Below are 26,073 nucleotides of genomic sequence, written 5' to 3' on the forward strand. Positions count from 1 at the left end.
TCCATAGAGAGAGCAACACAAGCCTCCACAAAGAGAGCGACGCAAGCCTCCACAGACAGCTCGGTGACAGACTCAAAAATGGAAGCAAGCAAACACTCCATAGTGAACGCCATGCAGGAACAAGACTATGAAAGTCTACCGAGCTCACGTGAACAACAAAAAGACTATGACAGTCTAACCAGCTTATTTGAGCCACTAGAAGAAGACTATGAAAGTCTACCCAGCTCATTTAACCAACAAGAAGACACTGAATGTCTACCCACTGTATGTGAGACAAGTGACGAAGAAATCACAATTCCCATATGGGAGGTGCAGGATCAAGCGAGACTGACAGATCTCAGCTCGTTTGCACAGAAGCACTCAACAATCAGAGGAGGGCTACTCATGAGTCCAGAGAGACCACATCAATAGAAATCTTGAAGATTTTGACTCCAGAAGAGGAGCACCAAGGAAGCAAAGAAGAGAAATCAAATCCACCACAAATGACTGATGTCGCCAACATCAATGTAACATCAGATCATTCTCACAATTCTCAAGAAGAAACGCTCAATGTAACAGATACCACAAAGGACACTGACACCAATAACTGTGACAATGACTCACATCATCCACATGGAACACTCATTGAGCGCAACAGGGACAACAAAAACCACAAGAAGCACAGCAGAAACAAGAACAACAACAGCAACAACGAAAACAACATGCAGTGCACAAGAGCAACAACAACAAGAAGCGCTGCAGAAAGAAGAACAACAGCAACATCAAAAACTACAAGCACAACAACAAAACTACAAGAACAACAAAACCAACAAGAAGCATAACAAGAACAGAAACAACAAGCACTGCAAAAACAACAAGAACGATAACAAAACTGACCAAGACAAAAACAACAAAAACAACGACAACAAAAACAATGAAGACAGACACGACAGAAACAACGACAATGAAACAACGACCTGTACAACATGGTACACCTCTGCACATGAAGGATAATGCCACAGCACACTGCAAAACAATGACAAGACTACAAACATGCCAAGGCATGACAAAGAATCTCACGAATTCACATCTGCTCCAGAACAAGCAAGCACACCAGCTTTCAAGGCAGATGACACACTAGATCAATACCGTAAGCAGGAAAAAGTCCTGGTCAGACAACGGTGTAACACAGAATTGCTACCACATATATAGAAAAAAAAAGAAAGTCTAAATCAGGCAACAAAGTGATTCGACCATTCGAACACCTCATGATGACTTGATGGTCACTTAAACACAAGAACACTGACGTCGTTCACAAAGAAATAACGACATCAACATCACCACTTCAACAGAAGATGAAAGCAACTCAACTGAACAAATACATAAAGTTTGGACTCACAATTTATTTTATTAAGATTGGACTTATAAATATTAATTGGCTTTGTATAATCATCAAGATCATCACAACTTGTACATAATATCATTTGTCTACCTATTTTGTGCAAGCGAAAAAAAACGAAGAGACTAAATGTATTAACATTTGACGGACTAACTCACTGATTTTATGTAATGCATTTGCAAACTGCATCCATTATGTTTGTTCAATTTTCTTTGCAACATACAGAAAACAGGTAACACGAAAAAAAGGGGGATGTAGTGATCTCTAATTGTGCATGTACACAAGGGGTTAATGTGTAGCACCACATGATCACGAGAGGGCCGGACCAACAGGGGTATAAAAAGGCAACCACATTGGGTCTCTCTCTCTTTCTTGGGTGCACTGTGACCAGGGCAATAGCAGACTAATTCAGATGGCTAGTGGAGTTACGTATAGTTACCATAGTTAGACCTTGTTAACCTCATCACTAGTATCAAAGTTAAAGTAAAGAAGACATGCAATTATTGTTATAGTTACTCAATAAACCTTTTGTTACTACTGGAAGAGTTTTAATCTTCTTCATCAGGATTCAGAATACCTCATCACTAACCAAGGTTTGAGTAGCACCTGTTACCTACCACACAGGTAACAAAACAATGGAATCAAGAGTTATGGCGAGAAGTTGGGGAAATGGAGTTGAGGATTACCATATCAGATCAGTCATGATCTCTTTGAATAGCAGAGTGGACTCATAAGAGCATACAACCATAAGACATACGAGTAGAATTAGGCCACTCGGCCCATCGAGTCTGCTCTGCCATTCAATCATGGCTGATATTTTTCACACCCCTATTCTCTTGCCTTCTCCCCATAACGCCTGATCCCCTCATTAATCAAGAACCTATCTATCTCTGTCTTAAAGACACTCAGTGACTTGGCCTCCACAGCCTTCTGTGACAAAGAGTTCCACAGATTCACCACCCTTTGGCTGAAGAAATTCCTCATCTCTGTTTTAAAGGATCGTTCCTTTAGTCTGAGATTGTGTCCTCTGGACTCGATAGGCCGAATGCCCTTCTTCTGCCCCGACATCTTATGGACTTAATACCCACTGACACACATGTTACTGACAATGAATTCCATCAATTACATTTCCTTCACAGCATTATGCTTTTAGTCTAAAGTACATTTTTAGATGGACTGTTCAATGAAAATGTTATTTTGTTAGCTTTTCATTAATTGGAATTTCTGAAATGTAAAATGCACTATAAAAGGTGATCATTTTGGGCGGCATGGTTGCACAGTGGTTAGCACTGTTGCTTTACAGATCCAGGGTCCCAGGTTCGATTCCCGGCTTGGGTGACTGCCTGTGCGGAGTCTGCACGTTCTCCCTGTGTCTCTGTGGGTTTCTTCCGGGTGCTCCGGTTTCCTCCCCAGGCCCTGAAAGGTGTGCTGTTAGGTAATTTGGACATTCTGAATTCTCCCTCAATGTACACGAACAGGCACCGGAATATGGCGATTAGGGGCTTTTCACAGTAACCTTATTGTAGTGTTAATGTAAGCCTACTTGTGGCATTAAAGATTATTATAAGATTACCCATTATTGATATAGTTACCATTTCATAGATAGCATTTAAGGATAGTCCACAGCAACAATGTGCATTGAAGACATCCCAAGGAGTTGCACATGGGTGAAAGCAAATGACAGGATATGGAAAGGGGGATTAGGAGATGAATGAAAATCAGAAGCGATGTATAATGGGCAACTGATCCAATATGGCTCAGTTTACATTATGGGCCAAAGTTAAAATTGACCCTGATGAATTTAAACACACTGAAATCCTGGTTAAGGGATCTAGCAGGATTGAGAGTTAGGTAAAAGTCTACGGAGGTAAGAGCAAAGGCAGGTATTGGAAAATAAGAGCAGTTTTGATGATTAATACGATTTGTGGGTTGAAGCCCAGCTATGGGTCAAACATAACAGCAGAATCTTCCATTCCAGATAGTCCAATGGCAGAAGCGAAAGGCAGAGTGAGAATGCTGGAGAATGTGACGGCTGAGCACGTGAGATCTTATACTGTCAAGCTTATTAGTTAATCAACTGCGAGTGGCACATTGAATCTCATGGCTGGGGAGGGGGACAGGAAGTGGCTCATCGTGTTGTCACCTCACAGGCTCCAAAGTCCGGACGCTATATTTGAACTGTAGCCACCTGGGTTGGCCAACTCCTGACGTAAAATGGAGAACAGCAAAGGTTGCAGGGAAATTCAGCCAACAGAGGCAGAAACTAGCAGGCGCAAGTTACTGTGTATTAAACTCTGCAAAAGCCCAGACAGCATCGATACAAGCAGCCATCTGCATAATAATGTAGCAGCCATCTATTTACTAATGCGCGATCCCCGGGAACAATCGAAACATTTGGGATAAACAAAGCTAAACCAGACTCCCCGGCGCCAGCAGGAGCCAACACAAAAGAGGTTAACGGACACCTCAAGACCGCCCATCGATCAGGGAACCACTCCAGTATTGGAGAAATCGAACCAAGCACAGGGTCCACCCCGAAAGGCAGGAAGCCCCTGGGGACTATAAAGTTAAGCCTCCAAGTTCAAATGGTACTTCTTGACCGGGTCACTCAGCAACGCGAACCAACCCTTGACAGTGGCCAGTTCAGCTGCCGCCAAGAGCCAGTAAGTCTTAAGTCAACGCTCGCTACGAGATAGGCGCTCCTAGCTACCAGACCGTACCAACTTTGAATCCCGCAGACCCAGAACCTGAACGAAAGGCCATTTGTTCCCTTGACCAGGTGGGCCAGTCCGAAGCTAAGTATAGGCCTGTTAGTTATAGAAGTAGCTTAGAAGTAGAATTTATACATGAGTAGCGATTACTGTGTATATTTGATTTGAATCTTACTAATTGGTGTATTGAGTCATTGATCATTACTTGAACTTCAACCTCGTGGCGGTATCATAAAGATACCTGGCGACTCGAGAGCAAAGGTTATAAAACAGAGCCAATTGAACCAACCAAAAGTTAGCAACAGAACAGCACCCAGACAGCCATGCACCCTTCCACTCTGCTCCTTGACTCCACAACACCGTCCCCCCATTCAGACCCCACCCCCAAATAGGCCTACTTGTCTCACCCCCTTACTTGTGCCCAGCCATGGTACACAGTGTGTGACAGGAAGTCGGTAGCTCTCAATGACAGTGTGAAAGGAACGTCTACTGATCTGAAAGTCCAAGAAGACTATCTCAGCAGGTCACTTATATCTGTCGTACAGAAGTACAGGGGTATTTGCAAGTGCTGTTGGGGAAGGTTTAAACTGCAGTGGCAAGGGAATGGGAACCTGAGCGGGACGACACAAGACAGGGAAACAGAGATAGAAATGAAAGACAGAAAAGTAGAATGCACACGTGGAAGGCAGAGAAAACAAGGGCTAGCTGCAAATAGGGCCATAGTTCAAAAGGTGGAAAAATGTTAAAAAGACAAGTCTAAAGGCACTGCATCTGAAACATTATGGGCGGGATTCTCCACTCCCGCGCCGAAGTGCCCACACCGTCGTGAACGCCATCGAGGTTCACGACGGCGCGAAACGGCCCCGATCCGACCGATTTAGGCCCCGACAATGGGCTAGGATCGGGGCCACGTCATCTACATGCGCCAGGCCTTGTCGCCGCGTAAAGGCGGCGCCGCATAGATGACGCAGCCGGCGCCGCATAACTGCCGTCACCCGCGCATGCGCGGGTTGGCCGGCGCCAACCCACGCATGCGTGGTTACCATCTTCTCTAAGTCCGCCCCGCAAGAAGATGGCGGACGGATCTTGCGGGGCCGCGGAAGGAAGGAGGTTCTCCTTCAGAGAGGACGGCCCGGCGATCGGTGGGCACCGATCGCGGGCCATCCCACATTTGAGGTACCCCCCGGTGCAGGATCCCTCCTCGCCCCCCTGCAGGCCGCCCCCCCAGCGTTCACACGCGGTTCCCGACGGCAGCGACCAGGTGTGGACGGCGCCGGGGGGAATCCGCCGTTTTGGCCTGGCCGCTCGGCCCATCCGGGCCTGAGAATAGCGGGGGTGCCGGAGAATCGCCATTTTGGGTGTCTCTGGTGATTCTCTGGCCTGCGGCCCGCGGACCTTGACCGGGCCGTTCCCGCCGCTTGGGAGAATCGCGGGAGGGCGTCGGACCGGCGTCCCGGGAAATTTTGGCGGCCCAGGCGATTCTCCCAACCGGCGCGGGAGTGGAGAATCTCGCCCAATGCATCCACAATAAGGTAGACAAATTAACAGTGCAAATTGCTATACATGGGTATGATATGTTTGTGATTACAGAGACATGGTTGCAGAGTGACTGAGGCTCAGAACGGAATATCAAAAAGTACTCAATATTTAGGAAGGACAGGGAAAAAGGAAAAGGAGATGGTGTGATACTGCCAATTAAGGATGAAATCAATGCAAGAGTGATGAAGGAAATTGAAAGTGAAAGTTAGGGCAGCACGGTGGCACAGTGGTTAGCAATGTTGCCTCACAGCGCCGAGGTCCCAGGTTCGATCCCGGCTCTGGGTCACTGTCCATGTGGAGTTTGCACATTCTCCCCGTGTTTGCGTGGGTTTTGCCCCCACAACCCAAAGATGTGCAGGGTAGGTGGATTGACCACACTAAATTGCCCTTTAATTGGAATAAATGAATTGGGTACTCTAAATTTTTTTAAAAAGAAAGTGAAAGTTGGCATCGTCCCTGAAGACCATAGGCTGCTCTCCACTTTTGCGAGCGAGATGACTGGTGGTGATTTAACCTGAGAGTCACCTCACCTCAGGTAAGAGGCAGGATTAAGAAGACGGGGACCTCACAGATAAGTTCAGCCGGTAATGGGAATTGAACCCACACTGTTGCCGTCACTCCGCGTCACGGACCAGCAATCCAGCCAACTAAGCTAACGGACCCCAGTGAGGGAGTATATTGGCTCAGGAAATCCACATGTAGAATCAGTCTGGGGGGAGCTAAGAAGCAACAAAGGGAGGAAAACATCAGTGGGAGTTTTCTATAGACCTCCAAACAGTAATCATGGATGACTTTAATCTATGTGTAGATTTGGAAAAACAAATTAGCAATAATATTGTGGCAGATGGATTCCAGGAGTGTGTACAAGATGTTTTTTTAGACCAGTGTGTCGAGGAACCAACTAGGGAATCTGCTATTCTAGATTTCTTATCATAGAATCCCTACAGTGCAGAAGGAGGCCATTTGAACCATCAAGTCTGCATCGGCCCTTGCTCCGATAGAGCATCCTACCCGAGGCCCAATCCCCCGCCCCTATCCCCGTATCCGGTAAACACATCTAAACTCTCGGGCAATATTAGCATGGCCAATCCACCTAATCTGCACACCTTTCGACTTATGGTATTATGCAATGGGAAGGGAGCAGCATCCATAACATGTTAGAATTCTTCATTAGGATGGAAAGTGAAGAAGTCTGAAACTAGGGTCCTAAATCTAAACAAAGGAAACTACAAAGGTATGAGGTTTGCACAAACTTAGATAGATTGGGGAACTTCATTAAAAGTCATGATGGTAGATAGGCAATGGCTAATATTTAAGGAACAAACGGGTGCATTGCAGCAGTTATACATTCCTTTCTGGCGCAAAAACACAAGAAAAGTAGCCCAACCATGGCTAACAAAAGAAATTAAGTATAGTATTAAACCCAAAGAGCAGTCATATAAATTGCACGAAAGGATAGCAAACCTGAGGATTGGAAGCAGTTCAGAATTCAGCAAATGAGGACCAAGAGGTTTATTGACAGGGGGAAAATAAAGAATGAGAATAAACTTGCAAGTAACATAAAAAGAAAATAGATTAGCTTACAGTCCAAAAGGGGAAAATTTATTCTTGGGAACAAGGAAATGGAAGAGCAATTAAACAACGACTTTAGTTCCAACTTCACAGAGGATGGTACAAATAATTTCCCAAAAATGCGAAGGAACCAAAGATCTTCGTGAGAAGGAGGAATTGAAGGAAATAAGCATTACAAATAAAAATAGCACTAGAGAAATTAATGGGACTGAAAGCAAATAAATCCCCAGGGCCTGATAATCTATATCGCAGGAGGTGCCCGTGGAGATAATGGATGTATTGGTTGTCATGTTCCAAATATCTGTATATTCTGCAACAGTCCCAGCAGACTGGGTAGTGGGAAATGTAATCCCGCTATTTAAAAAAGGAGGAAGAGAGCAGGGAATTACAGACCAATTAACCTAACATCTGAAGTAGGGAAAATGCTAGAATCTATTATAAAGGATATAATAACAGGACACCCACAAAATATCAACCAGATTAGACAAAGTCAACATGGATTTATGGAAGGGAAATCATACCTCACCATCCAACTGGAGTTGTTTGAACGGAACTAATAGAATAGATAAGGTGAACCAGTGGATGTGGATTATCAGAAAGCTTTTACTAAAGTCTCACATCAGAGGTTAGTGCGAAAGATTACAGCGTGTGGGATTGGGGGTGATATATTGGCATGGATTGAGAATTGATCAGCATACAGGAATCATAGACTAGGAATAAATTGATCCTTTTCGATGTGGTGGGCGGTGACTAGTGGGGTCCTCCATGGGTCAGTGCTTGGCCCTCAGCTATTCACAATATACATCAATGATTTGGATGAGGAAACCAAATGCAACATTTCCATATTTACTGACAACACCAAACTTGATGGGAATGTGAGTGGTGAGGAGGATGTTAAAGGGATTCAAGTTGATTTGGACAAGTTGAGTGAGTGGGCAAATACATGGGAGACGCAATATAACGTGGATAAGTGTGAGGTTATCCACTTTGGATGGAGAAACAGAATGGCACAGTATTATTTAAATGGTGATAGATTGGGAAATATTGATGTCAAAGGGATCTGGATACCCTCGTACACCAGTCATTGAAAGACCCCTCTGGCCGTGGGGTCTGGAACAAGGCGTCATAGTCTTAGGATACAGGGTCGGCCATTTCGGACAGAGATGAGAAGAAACATCTTCACTCAGAGGATGGTGAACCTGTGGAATTCTACACCACAGAAAGTTGTGGAGGCCAAGTCACTAAATATATTTAAGAAGGAAATAGATAGATTTCTAGGCACTTAAGAGGTCAAGAGATATAGGTAGAGTGTGGGATTATGGCGTTGAGATGGAGGATTAGCGATGATCATATTGAATGGCGGAGCAATGTGAAGGACCAAATAGCCTACTCCTGCTCCTATTTTCCATGACTCTTCAGAATGTTCTAAATCCCCACGGCTAAATTTGGAGGTGGGGCAAGATTCCAGTGTGTTGGGCTTTAAATCAGCACTGATGAGACGCTGATGGGATTCCCGACATAGATCAGTCAGACAGTCGGCCTACCGTTAACCTATCATGAAAGTCAGGAGAAGGAGATTCCAAACTAATTTCCCGACATCGGGAAACTGATTTTTGGCCTGCCACCAAATCTTGCTCTTCCACCCACCACAATATCCACTGCTGGCAGGAGGGGACAATTGTACTCCATGATTCCTAACACCAATGCAACATGAGCAAGCAGCCAGGGAAAGGGAGCAAATTAGTAAAGGTTTTGGCAAGCACTGAATAAGAAGCATTCAGATCATCCTGATGTTCAGTTGAAGGAAATTCTAGCTTCCATGACTTGATGTTGGACAGGGAGTCTGAAAAGACAGGGAATTGTGAGGGAGGTGGGCACAGACCTAAGAGGTGACGACACACTCTGGGATCTTTTAGATCTGTGGGAAGAGTGAGAAATGAGGAAGTAATTGGAAGGATGAGGAACTGTGAGCAGCCTTTTTAAAGGTAAAATGAAGGCTTCAGCTTTAACGGGCAATATGCTAGGGAGAGCAATTTTAATGCCTCGTGCTTCTTACCCTCTGGAAATCCACTTGGATACCACAATTCATGACTTTAACATGCACTTCCTGATAGGCAGTACAAATGCCTGCAAAAATGGACTGTGTGATAAACCATGTGTAATAAACTACCGTCTTCTCCACACTTACCTGATTGCTGGCGGGTAATGATTTTCCAGAGACCAGCAGCTGCTGCAGTCAACTTACTTGCTTAGGTGGCAAATGGACTGGTGGCTTTTTAATGAGGCCCAGTAGGTAAAATCACTGTGGCCTTACACTACCCTGAGGGGGGCAGGGAACTACCCAGAAGGAATAAACAGTTCGGACTAGTATTCTTATTTCCCCGTTTTACTGGTGTTCTATTTTAAAGTATACAAGACCAGTCCATAACTCTCTTCATCTATTTGTGGAGGTACAACAGAGAGTCTCTCACTCTCAAACAAAACTTAATCAACATATTTCTGGTGGGGCTCTAACCTACAACTCTCCACCCCCTTCCCCATCGTACATCTGGCCTGTTGAAGGTTATACTCTCCGAGCATCAGTCAGTACAAGTACTCAATGCTATCATTATTATTTGATTCATATGTCTAGCATATTGATAAAGTCCTCGTGCAATTTCAATAACTTTGGGTGGGCACCTGAAAAAAGTAAATTGCAAATGGCCTAGCAAAGCACAATTCTTTTAATACTAATTTTTTTAATTTCAGATGCTGAAACAGATTTAAAATGGCAACAGTTGAATAAGTAATGAATGATGATATTAGCATTAAAACACAAAGCCAAAAATAAACAGAACATAACATTTAAAGAAATAAAAGGTAGTTAACAATATATCAAAATTAGCAATGCATTCCCAACCACCTACTATTCACCAGGTTTAATATTGCACATGCGTGTTTTTCATTGGCTTATATTATATATATTCCACAGATCTTGTTACATTCTGGTGCTTGGCTGGTAGGAATGATGCACAGAAGAACGTCCAGTTTTTGATTAGTTAAAGTGTTTTGTTATAAAATAAATGCGTGGTAAAGACAACTATGAGAAATATATTACAAACTACTAATATTGGCAAATTATCCGAGAGCTACTGCAAGTACAACTATCCACTAACACGACTAACTCCCAACTCCTCAAGGTACAGAGTCACGTGGTAGATTTACACTGCAACCCGCTGTTCGGAGGTCATTTACATAATTATATACATGATGCTTATGCATATCATCACAGATCCTTTTCATGATGCTTGGATTTCCATGACCTTCAGTTTAACAAAAGAGCCACTGAAATGGAAGAGAAATAGTTGTTTCATTAAGGCCAATGTGCATTCGAACAACCACGAACATAGGAAATATGAACAGAAGTAGACCATTGGCCCGTTGAGCCTGCTCCACATCTCAGACAGATCATGGTTGATCACCTTACCATTTACTCCATTTTTCCTCACTATCCTCAAATCCGACTATCATTAGCACCCAGATTTCTGTCATGAACCTGCTCAGTGTCTGAGCTGCCACGGCCCACGGGGGTAAAGAAATAAATTCATCAAAAACTGTTGGAAATCTTGACGAAAAAAAGTCTAAATACTTCCAAGATTCATGCCAGTCCCAAAGAGGATCACTGTCCTTAATTCCCAAACATTCCCATCTTGTATAAACTAAAACCAATATATATTTTTGGTGTACAATAACTTATATTCACACTGATTCTAAAAGCTCAGGATTTCCTCACCCTTTGTCTGCCTAAACTTATTTTACAGTCTGCGATGATCATTTTGTATTGCCCAGTACCAACTAGTATATAGAAATCCCTGGTCCTTCCACTTGGTCCTATATTATCTGGTCTTTCTAACAGCCCAGCCCACAACCGACGTATTGATGACTCCCAGAAAGGGGCCATCTTCTTTTCACAATTCTGATGAAGGGTCGAATCTGAAATATCAATCTTCCTTTCGCTTTTCCACATATAGATCTGGCTGCGTTTTGTAATTAGATCTCCAGCGTTTTCTTTTTCTTTTTCTCTCTATTCAGCCTTCTTTCTTCAAAGTGCGGATTTGAAGCCCTTTGAGACATTAGCATATGTCTGAGTGTAATCTGCTTGCGGAAGATTCGCAGGGTAATAGTTAACACAATACCTGGTCAAGATAGGCTTCAAAGTCACCCTACAATAACCACTGGAGAGAAAACACTCACTGTATGTGCCCGACAGCCTCATGTTCACAATGTAAGTTTTCTGCGATCCTGTGAGAAGCTCATTTCACTCATGCTTCCTCATTGACTGAAATACGAATTGTTCTATTCACTAGAGTTAAGTGCCTGATGGATGTTTAATATGGTGGGCCTTCACGAAAAGAGGAGATGCAAGGCTCGTGCCAGCTCTGCAGCTGGCAGTGAGATGCCCATTGTCTTCCATTAAATACTATCCATGCTGTTTGATGAAAATTGTCATGTAATCTCTTTAATGAGCACCAGCAGCCAATTTAACTGGCAGACGGCTGCCTAACAATCCTCTGGATGGCCAGTTTTAAGACTTTGACTCCAAGATGATGCTTTGCTCTAAATGTGGGCTAAACGGGCATTTCAGTTCAAGACCCCTTTACGACCCCTTTTTTTGAGAACACTGCCCTTCTAAAATCGGTTTGAGCAGCTATCAGGAATGCCTCTAAATATTGCTCAACCCAATACGGCATTGGACATATTTACAGTGCTGTCCAGGCACACAACATAGACCCAATAAAATAAGCACAATGAGTTTTAGTTTTGTCTTGCCTTATATCCAGAAACTTCTGAAATATTCCAAAACGAAGAAAGAAAAATCACTGGAAAGGAATAACAATTGAATGAAGATTTATTATCACCTGAGATATGAAGTTAACGGAAGACTCCATTTTGGAGAGCTCCAGGGTCTGTAGGTCCAGCAGTTTGACTACTTTCTCAGCCAAGTTGTTGATTTGATTCGCTACACTTGCAAGAGATTGGGCAGCAAAGGCCTTGGTTTCCTCAAAAGCTTTTGTCTTGTCTTTAGCCTGTGAGACAAATAAATTATTTTGGTTACCATTTTCATCAACAGAATGTAACGTTCCCTCCACATACTGAGAAACGTTTGCGAAATGTCAAGTAAGTAGTCCACTATTCCTATGGGAATTATGGAGTACAATTATTATTTCTTTATTTGTGAGATTATTTAAAGCTAAAAATAATCTTCAAATCCATTCATTGCAATATGTGCTGCTGGTATTGCATTAGAAACATGTTGAAAATACAATTTCACTTGCTGCACTTCATTACATATGTAAAAAGAATAATGTACTTGTTTTTCACAAGCCCATTCGATTGCTCTCCATAATGTATTATTTTTATTCGTTCATGGGATGTAGGCATCATTGGAAATTAAGGTCAGCATTTGTTGCCCATCCCTAAGTTCCCTTGAACTGAGTGCCTTGCTAGGCCACTTCAGAGGGCAGTTAAGCGTCAAGCACATTACTATGGGTCTGGAGTCACATTTAGACCAGACCGTGTAAGGATGGCAGAGTTCCATCCCTAAAGGGCATTAGTGATCCAGATGTTTTTTTATAACAATTGATGATAGATTCATGGCCACCATTATTGAGATTTATATTATAGATTTTGAAGATTAATTGAATTTAAATTCCACCAGTTTCCATGGTGGAATTTGCACCCATGTCCTCAGAGCATTAACCTGAGTCTCTGGATTACTTGTCCAGTGACAAGACCATAACGACACCACCTTTCTATTCTATTTATAATGGTATTTTAAAATAATTGCCTATGTCATGCACAATGGAGATGTGCATTGCCTACAGTAACATCAATATGGCAGCAGCTCATATGACACCAGGAGCTCATCTTCACCTCAACCTTCAGCTGTTAAATGTCCCAGGCTAGAGGACACATGGCTTCCTCTAGGTTCTCCTCCAGACTCTAGCTGGATACGGCCAGGTGACAGGAGTTTGGAGAAACTCAGGGACAGGGCCAAGTCAGTAGCTCGCTGTCAAGCAACGAGCTGAAATTATGCCAGTAAGTAGAGGCTGAAATGCAGACTCAAGAATCTTGAGAGACTAATCTCAGAAGGCGAGATTGAAAACCTGTGAGGTGGGCTATTGTGAAAGCCGAGTAGGAACAACTTTTAGAGAGAGTTACAAGGGGAGATCTTTGAAGCTAAAGCAGGGAATCCTTTGTGAGACGGAATTGCAATGAGATTGTTTGACTTGATGTTTACTGATGTCTGAGTGGGTTCTTGAGAAATCCATGGACTCTGACCTGGTTGCATCCGTATTATGTAGAATGGTGTGTTCGACCACAATTCATCTGTTAATTCATATGTACCTCATACTTACCCTAAACGTCAGAGTATAAGATACATATTGTAAAGTGTTTTATCTTTCTGAACTTGTATAGTAAATTTTGTTTTTGTTTGTTCAAAACCTGTGGATTTTTGCGACTTTTGTTTCAAAAACCTCAACCTTTATCTGTTCTAAACAAAACATTGTTGGTCCCTAACCAGATCTCCCCCAATATCCAAGTGTCCGGCCAAGCCACATATGTCCCCCCCCCCCCACCCTTCCCCAGTGCAGAGAGAGTCACTTAATTGGGTATAAAATGGATCATGGATAGATTAAGAGGGATCACATTTTAGTGAGCACATCACAGATACGCCAAAGTAGCTGACAGAGGCTGTGACAGCCGAGGGCCCACACAGACGGAGGGCTGTTAGAGGGAGGCCAGGCCCGTACCAAGGCCCAGGATGATGAAGGGCCTCTGATCATGGCCACAAGAAACATATTGTAGATGCAGGGACAGGCAGGAGAACATCTGGCAAAGCTGCCAGAGATATTGTCCAGACATGTGTGCCTGATGAAGGCAGGTATCCAGGTCATTTATTCTGCCATGTCTCAGGTGGGTGAGTACTTGGTTTCCTCTATGGAGAGTTGGCAGCCATCATAGAGACCCAGGTTCAGCAGACCTCTCAGTGTATGCTTGGTACGTGCTCAGACCTGCATTCCATCACTCTGGCCATGGACTCCAAGCAGCAATCACCAGGCATGAGGGGTGTGTGGCACTGGGGCCTCCCTCCAGGTACTCCTTATCCTCTGGTGGTCAACAAGGTACATTCCCGCAAAGAGAAGTAGAAGAAGAAGTAACACCTTCAGGTGTTTCCTCTCAGGGTGCCCTGAGAGTGGCTAGCAACGCCTCAGCCGCTGTGCTGGTTACCCCCGTGCCTCACGTAGGCATGACCGAAGAGGATGAATCCATGCAGGAGCCCCTCAGCATGCCTGGACTCTCTGGGCCTCAGACAACCAGAGGACATTTCTTGTGGAATTGCTTCGGCCTGTCTGTCTATTATTGGCTGCTAATGCTGTTTGGCACACAAGTAGTCCTAAGTTGTATCTTCATTAGGTTGATGCCTCGTTTTTCAGTATGCCTAATGCTGGAATGCTGAGCGGCACTCTTCCTTGAACCAGGATTGATCCCTGGTTCGTAGTAATGATAGGGTGGGCGATATGCCAGGCTGTGAGGTTGCAAATTGTGTTTGAATATAATTCTGCTGCTGCTAATGGCCCACAGTGCCTCATGGATGCCCAGTCTTGAGTTGCTAGATCTATGTGATGTCTATCCCAATCAGCACAGTGGTAGTGCCACACAACATGATGGAGGGTGTCCTCAATGTGAAAATGGAACTTTGTCTCCACAGGACTGTGCGGTGGTCACCTCTACCCATATTGTCATGGACAGATGCATCTGAAGCAGACAGATTGGTGAGGATGAGGTCAAGTATGTTTTTCCCTCTTGTTGGATCCCTCACCACCTGCTGGAGTCACATTCTAGCAGCTATGTCCTTTAGGACCAGCCAGTGTGGTCTGTGGTGGTGTTACCGAGCCGCTCTGGGTGATGGACATCAAAGTCCCCCACACAGAGGATATTCTGCGCTCTTGCCACCCTCAGTGCTTCCTCCAAGTGGAGTTCAACATGCAGGTGTACTGATTCATCAGCTGATGGTGGCTGATACGGGGTAATCAGGAGGTTTCCTAGCCCATGTTTAACCTAAAGCCATGAGACTTCATGGGGTCCAGAGTCGATGCTGAGGACTCCCAGGGCAACTTCCTCCCGACTGTATACCACTGCCGGTGAGGAATGGTGATAGTGGTGTCTGGGACATTGTCTGTAAGGTATGATTCTGTGGTATGACCATGTCAGGCTGTTGCTTAACTAGTCTGTGAGCCAACTCTCCCAACTTTGGCACATGCCCCCAGTTGTTAGTAAGGAGGACTTTACAAGATCGACAGAGCTGGGTTTGCCGTTGTTGTTTCCAGTACCTGAGTCGATGACGGTGGTCCGTCCAGTTTCATTCCTTTTTTATATTTTCATAGCGGTTGAATACAACTGAATGGCTTGGGAGGCCATTTCAGAGGGCTTTTAAGAGTCAACTGCATTGCTGTGGGTCTGGAGTCACATGTAAGCCAGACCAGGAGAAGACGGCAGAATTCCTTCCCTAAAGGATATTAGCGAAGCAGATGGGCATCGACAATCGACAATGGTTTTGTGGTCATCATTAGACTTTCAATCCCAGACATTTTATTGACTTTAAATTCCACCACCTGTCATGGTGGGATTCGAACTCGGGTCCCAAGATCAATATCCTGGGTCTTTGGATTACTAGTGCAGTGACACTACTACCACTCCTTGGTTCGGGATTGAGTATTTCTGACTGGCCCCAAAGCAAGCTTTTGAGTGGTTACCCCCTAACACACATTAGGCATTCCTGCCAGGCATGTGGAGATCTCGACTATCTCTGGCATCATAAGGGAGGTGTGCACACCACTAGAGATCCCATTTCAGATTGGTTACAGACCAATGATACATTAATTGAGTGGTGCTCCTTTGTATTTATGAAGGTTGAAGGCTGGTCGCAGGGAGCTCTTATCACCACAAGCGTGCAGTCGATTACCCCCTGCACGGGTTGGGAACCCACGATGCAACCAAAGATCTTACAGACAGGCTCTCTGGACCCATACTGAAGTCCACAAACTCTCCAACACTTTTAAAGAAGATGACTTGCCAGATGCAACAATCTGTGGCTGTCTCAGAGATGCCACAGGTGGAGTTCTGGAAGGAGCTGTTTGATGCCTAGCCCCACTGTCATTGGGTTCCTTCCCAGTCCACAGGGCCACAGGTCCCTCTGAAGCAGGTTAACGGCGAAACATCCTCAGTCATTTTTGTCATTACCTTTCTGTCACATTCTGGAAGTTTTGGTGTGTGCGGTGGACTCTTTGCCATGCCATTGCTCATTGCACTGGCCCCTGGTTGCCTTCAACTTGGCCAGACTCATTTTCCGGTGCCCCGCCCCCACCCCACTTATTGGCTTTCTGGCTGCTGTTGTACATGACTCAATGCCATCCTTCCTCTGCTCTATTTGTCGTCCACCCAAGGCTTCAAGAACCCTGGATAGACAGGACCTGTCTTGACCCCAAGAAGTGAACAGAGGGCCGAAAGCAAAGGTTTGTCCTCGACTGTTGACTTGGAACCTCCACCAAAACCTTGCATCTAAGGACAAAATGGGGATCACCCTCGTCTTCTTTACCACAGCCTAGTCTTGCTCTCAATGACCCTCAACCTTTCCTCAGTCACTCTTCGCAATCCCTCATTCACTCTCCATCCTCATTTTGTCACCCTCAACGTTCCCTTGTTCAGCCTCGACATTCTCCTGATCACCCTCAACCTTCCATCGGTCACCCTTAATCTTCCCTGCTCCATGCCAGCTTTTACCAGTTGTGAAAGTGAAGACCCATGTTTGCCGTGTACCACCAACTTAATCCCAAAGGTAGCATCAAATCGTAAATCTTGTGCTATAATAAATATTCATCGCGTGCATGTTCATTTTGATTGGTTTCCCACCATGTGCCACTGGCATTGCCATCTCACTTCCGACCCGACTTCGGGAGAATTTGGTGCTTCCAATCTGACGTCGGAAACTTCACTTTCCCTCCCATTGAGCACCCCCACCCATCTCTTTCCCAACTCCCCGGTCCAGCATTAAATCCTGCCCCATTATAATACCTGATGCCACATAGATTTAGAACTTTAGTTATTGATGGTTTTATTGGTTTCTTATACAGAGTTTGAGTTGCAGAGTTTATATTATGCCCATTCTAAACTTAAAACAGCAGTAAACTGGAGATGGCGTGAGAAAGGAGTATTTGATTAATAAAGATTTGAGCTACGAAATCACATACTCTCTCAAACTCACCCTGTTGCATGGTTAACGAATGTCAATCATAGCTATCCAGGTAAATAAATCACAATCCTCAATCCCATAAGTTTATATCTTAATCATTGCAATAGACAAATAAGCACGTTTAGCAGTAAAATCAGTCATTTCATTGCCGTTTCATGGAAATAGCCCCATCAGGAATGCTTTTGATAACTAAAGAATTTACATTAATTGCGATGCATTCATGTGAACCATGCATTATTTTCATAACTTTACAAGTAAAATCTGAATAATAAATCACTGAGTGCTCTTTAGCCAAAAAGAAAAATAGTCATTTATTTATCTTCTGACCTATTATAACCCGCACAAGATCAATGGGGTTGGAGCAATCGGTCTCGCCGAATATGAGCTCCCCTGTGAAGGGGGGCATTCTTGTTTAAGATCTGTATAGAACCATAGCATTTACAGTGCAGAAGGAGGCCATTCGGCCCATAGAGTCTGCATCGTCCCTTGAAAGGACACCCCACTTACGCCCACACCTCCAACCTATTCCTGTAACCCAGTAACCTCACCTAACCTTTTTAGACACTAAGGGCAATTTAGCATGACCAATCTACCTAACCTGCACACCTTTGGACTGTGGGAGGAAACCCGGAGCAAAGTCGGTATGGATTACATTGTAAATATAATTGCTTTGCAATATACCAAGTTTTCTTTTGACCATCTCAGTTCGGACTCGTTTGTGTCCTACAATATTACAAGGCATTGATGAGACCGCACCTTGACTGTTGTGCACAGTTTTGGTCTCTTTATTTGAGGAAAGATACAGTGGCATTGGAGGCAGATCAGAGGAGGTTCACTAGGTTGATTCCAGAGACACGGGATTTTCCTTTCCGAGGACTAGGTCCCCACGCCAGCGGGAAAACCGGCGCCAATGACTCCAGCGTCAACGGGCCCCTAAGGTGAGGAATTCTCCACTTACCTCCATTTTCTCGGGGGCTAGGTGGGCGCCGGAGGGGTTGGCGCTGCTCCAGCCGGCGGTGAAGGGACTGCACGAGTTTGCGCATGTGCCAAAGGGCCGCCGTGATTTCGCGCATGCGCGGAACCGCCGGTGTGTTTTGACGCATGGGAGGGGGGGGGGGCTTCTCTTCTCCGCAGCGGCCATGGCAGAGCCCTACAGGGGCCGGCGCGGAAGGAAGGAGTGTCCCGATCGTGGGTCAGGCCATCGTGGGGGCCCCCCCGGGGTCGGATCCCCCCGCGCCGCCCCCCGAGGACCACCCCAGTCGACTTACCTGCCAGGTCCCGCCGGTACGTGAGCTGAGTGATTCACGCCGGCGGGACTGGCCAAAAACGTCTGGCCGCTCAGCCCATCGGAGCCCGGAGAATTACTGGGGTGGGGGGCACTGCCAACGGCCATCGACCAGCGTGACGTGAATGCCGCCCCTGCCTGAAAAACGGCGCCGGAGAATACGGCAGCCGGCGTCGGGGTGTCGAGGCGGCGGGGCGGCATTCCCGCCGCCCTGCGGGGATTCTCCGACCCGGCGGGGGGTTGGAGAATCCCGCTGCTTGTTGTATGAAGGCAGATTGAACAGTTTAGGCTGATACTCTCTAGAGTTTAGAAGAATGAGGGGAGATCAAATTGAGGTGTACAAGGTGATAAAAGATATGGATAAAGTAGACATGGAGCGGATGCTTCTTCTGGTTGGGCATTTTAGAACAAGGGATCATTGTCTTAGAATAAGAGGTAGCAAATTTAAAATAGAGTTGAAAAGAAACTATTTCTCCCAAAGGGTTGTGAATCTGTGGAATTCACTATGTCAGAGTGTGGTGGATGCTGGGATAGTGAGTAAATTTAAGGAGGAGTCAGACAGATTTTTAATTGGTAATGGGTTGAAGGGTTATGTAGAACGGTCAGGACGGTGGAGTTAAGACCAGGGTGAGATCAGCCATGATCGAATGGCGGAGCGGACTCCCCAACTCTGCTCCTATACCTTATGAACTTAAGAACTTATTACCTTTACTCATCTTTATTTATAACTGAACAATGTTTTCACATCAGAAATGCGGTCTTTGATTGCTAAAATGTGCTGTTTAATGCCATTTCTTCTCAAATAGAAACCCATGTGAATTGGAAAAGCGAAAACAGAAAGTCAGCTTTCTTTAAAAATTCTAAATGACGTCAAACAGAAATGTTAACATTTGCATTTTCACCCCGCGTGTCTTAAAATGAAACTTCATAAACTTCCAAATGCTGATAGAGATCAGAATAGAAACCTGTGACTTCTGCTATCATTCTGGTTTATGTGCAGCCACAAGCCTAAAACAATTTTTTTTTTAATTGTCTAGGGCAGACATTTCAGCAGTTTCAGTTACAAGTGAATTTAGAAAGTCATGGAATCATAGAATTTATAGTGCAGAAGAAGGCCATTCGGCCCATCGAGTCTGCACCAGCTCTTGGAAAGAGCACCCCACTTAAGCCCATGCCTCCACCCTATCCCCATAACCCAGGAACCCCACCACACCTTTTTTGGACACTAAGGGTAATTTATCATGGCCAATCTACCTAACCCGCACATCTTTGGACTGTGGGAGGAATCCGGAGCACCCGGAGGAAACCCACACAGACACGGGGAGAACGTGCAGACTCTGCACAGACAGTGACCCAAGCCGGGAATCGAACCTGGGACCCTGGAGCTGTGAAGCTACTGTGCTAACCACTGTGCAACCGTGCTGCCCTCACGGGAGAATTTTGAAGAACAATGTTTCCCTGCTCGGTGTTGCAGTGTTTCACGAATTAGTGCAAAGTTCTCTGGCAGCCTCAGTTTCCTGAAATCATTGTTAATAATGAGGAATTTGAATTAGTTCTGTATTTGGTCAATAATTCATGCTCAGCTGATTTCTCTTAACAGTCTATGGAAGAAGCTGCCATTGAAATTTAAATATTGAGAAAACAAAACTGTACCAAATTGCAAAGTGTTTTTGAAATGACTTGCACACAATGCACTCCAAACGTAACATTCAGTGTCAATCCTTCAAGATCGATGGCAAGACTCATTGAATCTTTTCGTACATGAACATTACTTTGTCCTGATCAAGTGCATAAACTTTTGAAAATCTAGGCCATGTTTCCTGAATATCATAATTCAAAAAACATTGAGCTAATTTCCATGTGTATCCATTAGCTACAGGTATTGAAATGCAGAGCACACAACTGCATAGAAACCAGAAGCATACTGCATGCCAGCCTTTCAATGCAATGTGTGCTGCAAAGCTAAGGAAGGTATATTGGTACAGAAAAGCTTTTGCATATCAGCATTGTTTAAAATTCTCAACACAGAGCATGTCAAATACATGTACGGTTTTGTAAGCGAGTAATTCAGTTTTGTTGCCGTTTAATTAATATATCAAAAGTTAGCTTTTAATTCAAAGGCTTCTTTCAAATATTTATTTGGAATATCATTTTTGAGTTCATCCGGTTAGGGTACTTGGGTGTAGACCCTCTCAAGTGACTAGTAACAGCATAAAAGTTAGATTCTTCAAGCTGTAGTAAAGCTAACAGAAGTACAAATTACTAAATGTGAATGACAGATGCATTGAAGCTACGGTTAGGCTTATCATAGTCACAAATGTTTAACTAATTTAGTTCACATACCTGTATGTAGTTCGTCTCACAGTATTCTGCTAGTTTCTGGAGGTTTGCGCTGCTTTCCATCAAAGCTTGTCTATCTGCAGGGATGTCTCGTTGAAGTAAGCTCTGCATTTCTGCCATTTTGCAGAGACTGTTTTCATTTCCTTCTTTCAGTCAACACTCCGGTTTTTAACTTGAGGTTACCCTGGCCTCAGCTTATTTATTGTGATCTTTCAATCAGGAGGATTCTGGGCATTTTTTTTTGCGAAAAACAGAAAAAAAGTAGTGCAGTGCTTTATTCAAAAGCATTGTTTACTTAAAAAGGTCATGTCAGAGGTTTCCATCTGCAAAGTTTCTGTTTGATCAACATGTTAAGTGAAAATATATAAAAATGGAAAGATTCTACATTTAAGAGGCAAATTGAACTTTTTAATGTATAACGGAATCCTTTTAAGTTTTTTTTTTGCAGGATCCATTTCCTTTCAAAGTCAATGATCAAATATATTCTCTTACAAGATTATTTACCCTTTTTAACAGCAATGGTATAAGGCGAACAGGTCGATACTGATCACGCTATTGATGGGTCCCACCAATCTAGATAAGAGTAGAAAATCACAGTCAACAGATGCTCTGACTATCATTCCACTTTGAATGTGGTATATTTATGTTCCTGGATTTCATTGCTATTGGAAAACAGTGTGTTGTACAGTTTTAACATAAATTACATTAAAGCATTTTTGCCTGTTTCCCGGGGTGTTTATTTACGGTAACCTGTTTTGATACATGTTTGTAACAAAATACATTTTTTTTAAAAATTAAAACATTTTTCCAATTACATGTAAGCGTTAATTGGTCTTCAGGACAAGGTACAGAAGCATTAAATTGTTGAAGAAAAAGGCTGGATTTGCCTGTCGCCAGCCATGTCTTTCTCGGCAGCATGCGTTCGCTGCCAGCAGGATTCATTTCTCCCGCCGCTTGTCAATGGGATTTCCCATTGAAGCCACCCCACACTGCTGGGAAACCAAGGGGCGGGAAGAGCATTGTTGGCGGGAACAGCAAATCCCAACAGCCGGAGAATTCCGGCACTTATCTGCTTGAGCAGGACTGAACAAAGAGGAAGAGGTTAAGATCATATCAGTCAGCAAGGTTTAAACTTCCTTATGGCTGAAGTAATGAGCGACGAAGACAATAATTGTTCAAAGTAGCACCATCTTTGGTTCTAACTCATTGGTCCAGAAACTGTGCTGCAAAAGGTTTTCAGCACAAGGGAGACACATAAGGCCCCCAAATGATCCAGCCGGAAATATGTCACCCACCAGTTAGTATGCCTTCCACATGCAATTCACATGTTTGGAGAAGCCAAGTTGGCACTTCTTGAATTATCTTGTTTTCTCTTTTCAAACTTGGAAGTAAATCTTCTAAAGGGCCCTGCCTTTCACCTGACTCTTGAAAGATTTTGTTGTTAATAAATACAAATTTTTATAAGCAAAGTTTATTTAAAGACATTAGAGCTCAAACTCTGTTTAGCTCTCCAGAGTATGCATTCATTACGAAGATTGGAAAGATTAGCTCAACGCACTTCTGGATTTCCAAAGCGAGACACTCCCACAGTCAATCAACAAGAAAACAAATGTGTAACCATCCACCCACACGGAAACAGACACAAAATATACAACAGAACATTGGGCTCGATTCTCCGGTCACCCGGGATTCTATACTCTCGCCAATACGATTTCCCATTGAAGTCGCCCTACGTCACTGGGAAACCCGTAGGCGGGGGTGAGCTGCCGGCAGAAGGTGATTCGCAACGGCGGAGAGTTCCAGTCATGGTCTTTCTACTGACCTTCAGGGACTGCCTTCACTCTTTTATTTGCTGTCGCTCCACCCTCTGTAAAGCATATTGGGATGTTTTTGATTTAAAGGGACAGTTTAGATACCAGGGGCACGATTTAACGAAAACAAAAGAGTTCCGTTTTGGGCGCAAATGCGGGGCAAGCGGCAAGAATGATCCCGCTATCAAACGGAAGTTTGTTTTCTTCTTCGGCCTCAGTGAGGAACGCCCTGCCGAAGCCACAGTTACCTCACTTCCTGCACTGACGGGCTCAGCTCATCAGTGCAGGAAAATATCAGGATGCCATTTTTTAATGGCTCCCCGATCTCTCGACCTCCTCAGCCACCCCACCACGGCCTCTGGACCCCGTAAGTTACCTCTTATGGGCTCCTTGAGCAACCCCCTCCTCACCCCACCTCTTAACCACAGGGCGCCCCCAGGCCCGATCCCTGGCATGGACAACCTAGCACCTGGGCACCTTGTCAATGCCAGCTTAGCACCCTGGCAGTGTCTCCACCAAGGCATAGGGAACTGGGCATGCCCGGAGGTAGCACGATTGAGCCTTCAGGTCAATCTAGATCTTGATCAAGGCCTCTTTTATGGTCCCCAAGCTGGGCTGGATTATTTATTTAATCAGGGTACTTGCCGAATGGCATGGTGAGGCGAATGGCGGCACGGTGGCACAGTGGTTAGCACTGCTGCCTCACGGTGCCGAGGACCGGGGATCAATTCCCACCCCAGGCCACTGTCCGTGTGAAGTTTGCACACATTCGCCCCGCATATATGTGGGTTTCGCCCACCCCACAACCCAAAACGATGTGCAGGGTAGGTGGTTTGGCAACGCTAAATTGCCCCTTAATTGGAAAAATTTTAAAAAACAGTAGCGTGCTCTTTCAGTGGGTCGGTGCAGACTCAATGGGCCGAATGGCCGCTTTCTGCACTGTAGGTATTCTATGATTCTATGATCCCACACAGGCCACCAGATCCTATGTGAAGAATGTGCTGCCAATCCAAGTGGAAATGGTGTAACGAAATGCGGCCTAACAGGCTAGGGCCATTCCCTTGAATGATAATGAGAGGGAGGCAGGCCAACTGGCATCTGGGGTCGATGAGGTCTCAACAATATTCAGCTGCTCCCCTATACATGTAGCCAACCGAGCCATTGTATCCTCCAAGATCAAAGTCTGCACGCTAACTTTTACGGTCAAAGGTGATCCATGCCTCAACAGAAATCGCTGCCCACGTATCCAACTCCATGTTTAATAAAAGTCTGTTCAGCTATAATAGGAGCCACATGGGGCGCCGCCACACAATTCAACTGCATCACAGGCTCCTTGTCTGGCTCATCCAGATGAAAAGCCCGGTTCCGAGGCAAACGACTACACCTACCGGGGCGCTGGATCACTGGGGCCCTCGCTGTCGGTGTGGAACCAAATCACCCTCAGCAGAATCCGGGGATGTTTCCTGCCTTGGCGGCCTGTCTTGCAACCATAGACCGGAGTCTCTTCAGAGGTCTGAGTGGATGGGAGGAACTGCGTGGGATGGACCATGCCCTGGGGCGTTCGCCTCCGTCTCCTGTATTTCCTGGATGCTCTCTCATGGGATCAACTTTATTTATACTGCAGACCAGACAATCATACAGCATCTCAGATAAAGCAGTACCATACTTAGAGTTTTCTCAGCCAGGACACAAACTCGGTGACCGGGGATCTTTCCACCGATACTGCTGAAGGACAACATATAGCTTTGGATTAAAATGCAGACCCCCAAGCGTCACGAGCTGGTCGAAGGTGTGGGTGTTGGGCACTGCCGAGTACATAAGGCTCCAAATTACCCCGTACGCATAAGCGCCACAAGCGGTCCGCAAATCACTGTCTGGAGGTCGTTCTCCATGATATTATTCGCACAAAAGAAATAGCGCTCTGGTATCGATTCCAGTCCTCGACCCCAGCATTAAACGCATCTAACCGCCCGAACAGAGGCATCGCGAAAGAAACAGGTTCCATGCTGGATCCACAGAGTCAGGGAGATGGCTCAACCGACAGGGCTGCAGGATCGACAGGAAACCAGTATCCCTTCCTCGTCGCCAGTATTATGAAGTCAGAGAAAACCCACACTGGGTTGTATCAAAGAAACATAGGTTTATTTACAAGGCTATAATACACAGCTCCAAATCTTAACGGTCAGTGCCGAACTGGCTGACCTTATATGGATAGAGCTTACTTCGCGCCCTTAACGGGGGAGCTCGTATTCCGCAAGGGACACGGGCAAGACAATCATACCTACCCGTAGATCCTATGCAGTGAGTTATGACACTCGCACCCAATCTCACACCCATAACACGGCTAACTTAGGGCGTAACTTAGGCTATTGCCGAAGTTGGCTGCCCACCTGCCATAGATAAATAAATGATCAAGAGTTAACCGAGCTTATCAACAAGCCAACTGAGCTCGATAACATGCTGTCCACACCACAATACAGTGCACATGGTAGCTTCCCTGCCCAATACTCAGACGTGCTTTACTCCAGGATCTATTAGGCCTTCTTCTTGGAACTGGATGCCATCTGGGCTGTGCCCACAAATGAGGTCTTGGTGCTGCCGCTGGTGCTTCCCGCCAATTGGATTGGTCAGCAGCTCCCTCGGGCGGAAGTTTCTCCCTAGTGAAGGACAGAGGTCTCACTATCAGGTAGTTTAGCCTGCCCACAGACATATTATGGATGTGGGGTGAGCTGGCGTGAAGCGGGGAGGCTTCACATCCACTTTCCTTCCAGGGCGGGCAGGTTGTCCATGCTCCTGTGATATGCAGCATGTAATTAACCTTCCACCAACAAACCGCGCCCCCACCCCCCAACCTGTGCCAATGTCGATTAATGTTCCACTCTCTTCCACATCGTTCCCTACCCCACCGCGCCCCCACTCCGTATCAAATTGCCAGGTTAAAAAGTGCTGTGCTGTGCTGTGCCAATGAAAGAAAGGGCATAAGTTCTATCTCCCACACAGGATGTCTCAAGCCTGTTCATGTTGGCATTCTTTGCTATTCTGAGGGTAAGGTGCTAAGTGGATGCCAGGTAATTTCTCACGATAAGTCACGGGCATCAGTCGTTAAATATGAGGGCTACTCTTGTGAGACTTCTAGCAGCAGA

At 45.1% G+C, this 26,073-nt stretch overlaps 1 protein-coding gene across 3 annotated transcripts in view; it reads right to left on the bottom strand.

The window, feature by feature from the left end:
• LOC140398482 (abl interactor 1-like) overlaps positions 1–21,303 on the bottom strand; it is a 61,071-nt gene extending 39,768 nt beyond the window's left edge. For all 3 annotated transcript variants that reach the window (XM_072487219.1, XM_072487218.1, XM_072487217.1), the window contains exons 1-2: positions 21,123–21,303; positions 12,099–12,266 (exon numbers count right to left, since the gene is read on the bottom strand). In XM_072487219.1, the coding sequence (XP_072343320.1) occupies positions 12,099–12,266; positions 21,123–21,239 (285 nt within the window). In that variant the 5' untranslated portion in view covers positions 21,240–21,303. The remainder of the gene's footprint in view (positions 1–12,098; positions 12,267–21,122) is intronic.
• Positions 21,304–26,073: the final 4,770 nt, after the last annotated feature.

Source organism: Scyliorhinus torazame, chromosome 21 (genome assembly GCF_047496885.1).
Source record: "Scyliorhinus torazame isolate Kashiwa2021f chromosome 21, sScyTor2.1, whole genome shotgun sequence".
NCBI classification, from domain to species: Eukaryota; Metazoa; Chordata; class Chondrichthyes; order Carcharhiniformes; family Scyliorhinidae; genus Scyliorhinus; species Scyliorhinus torazame.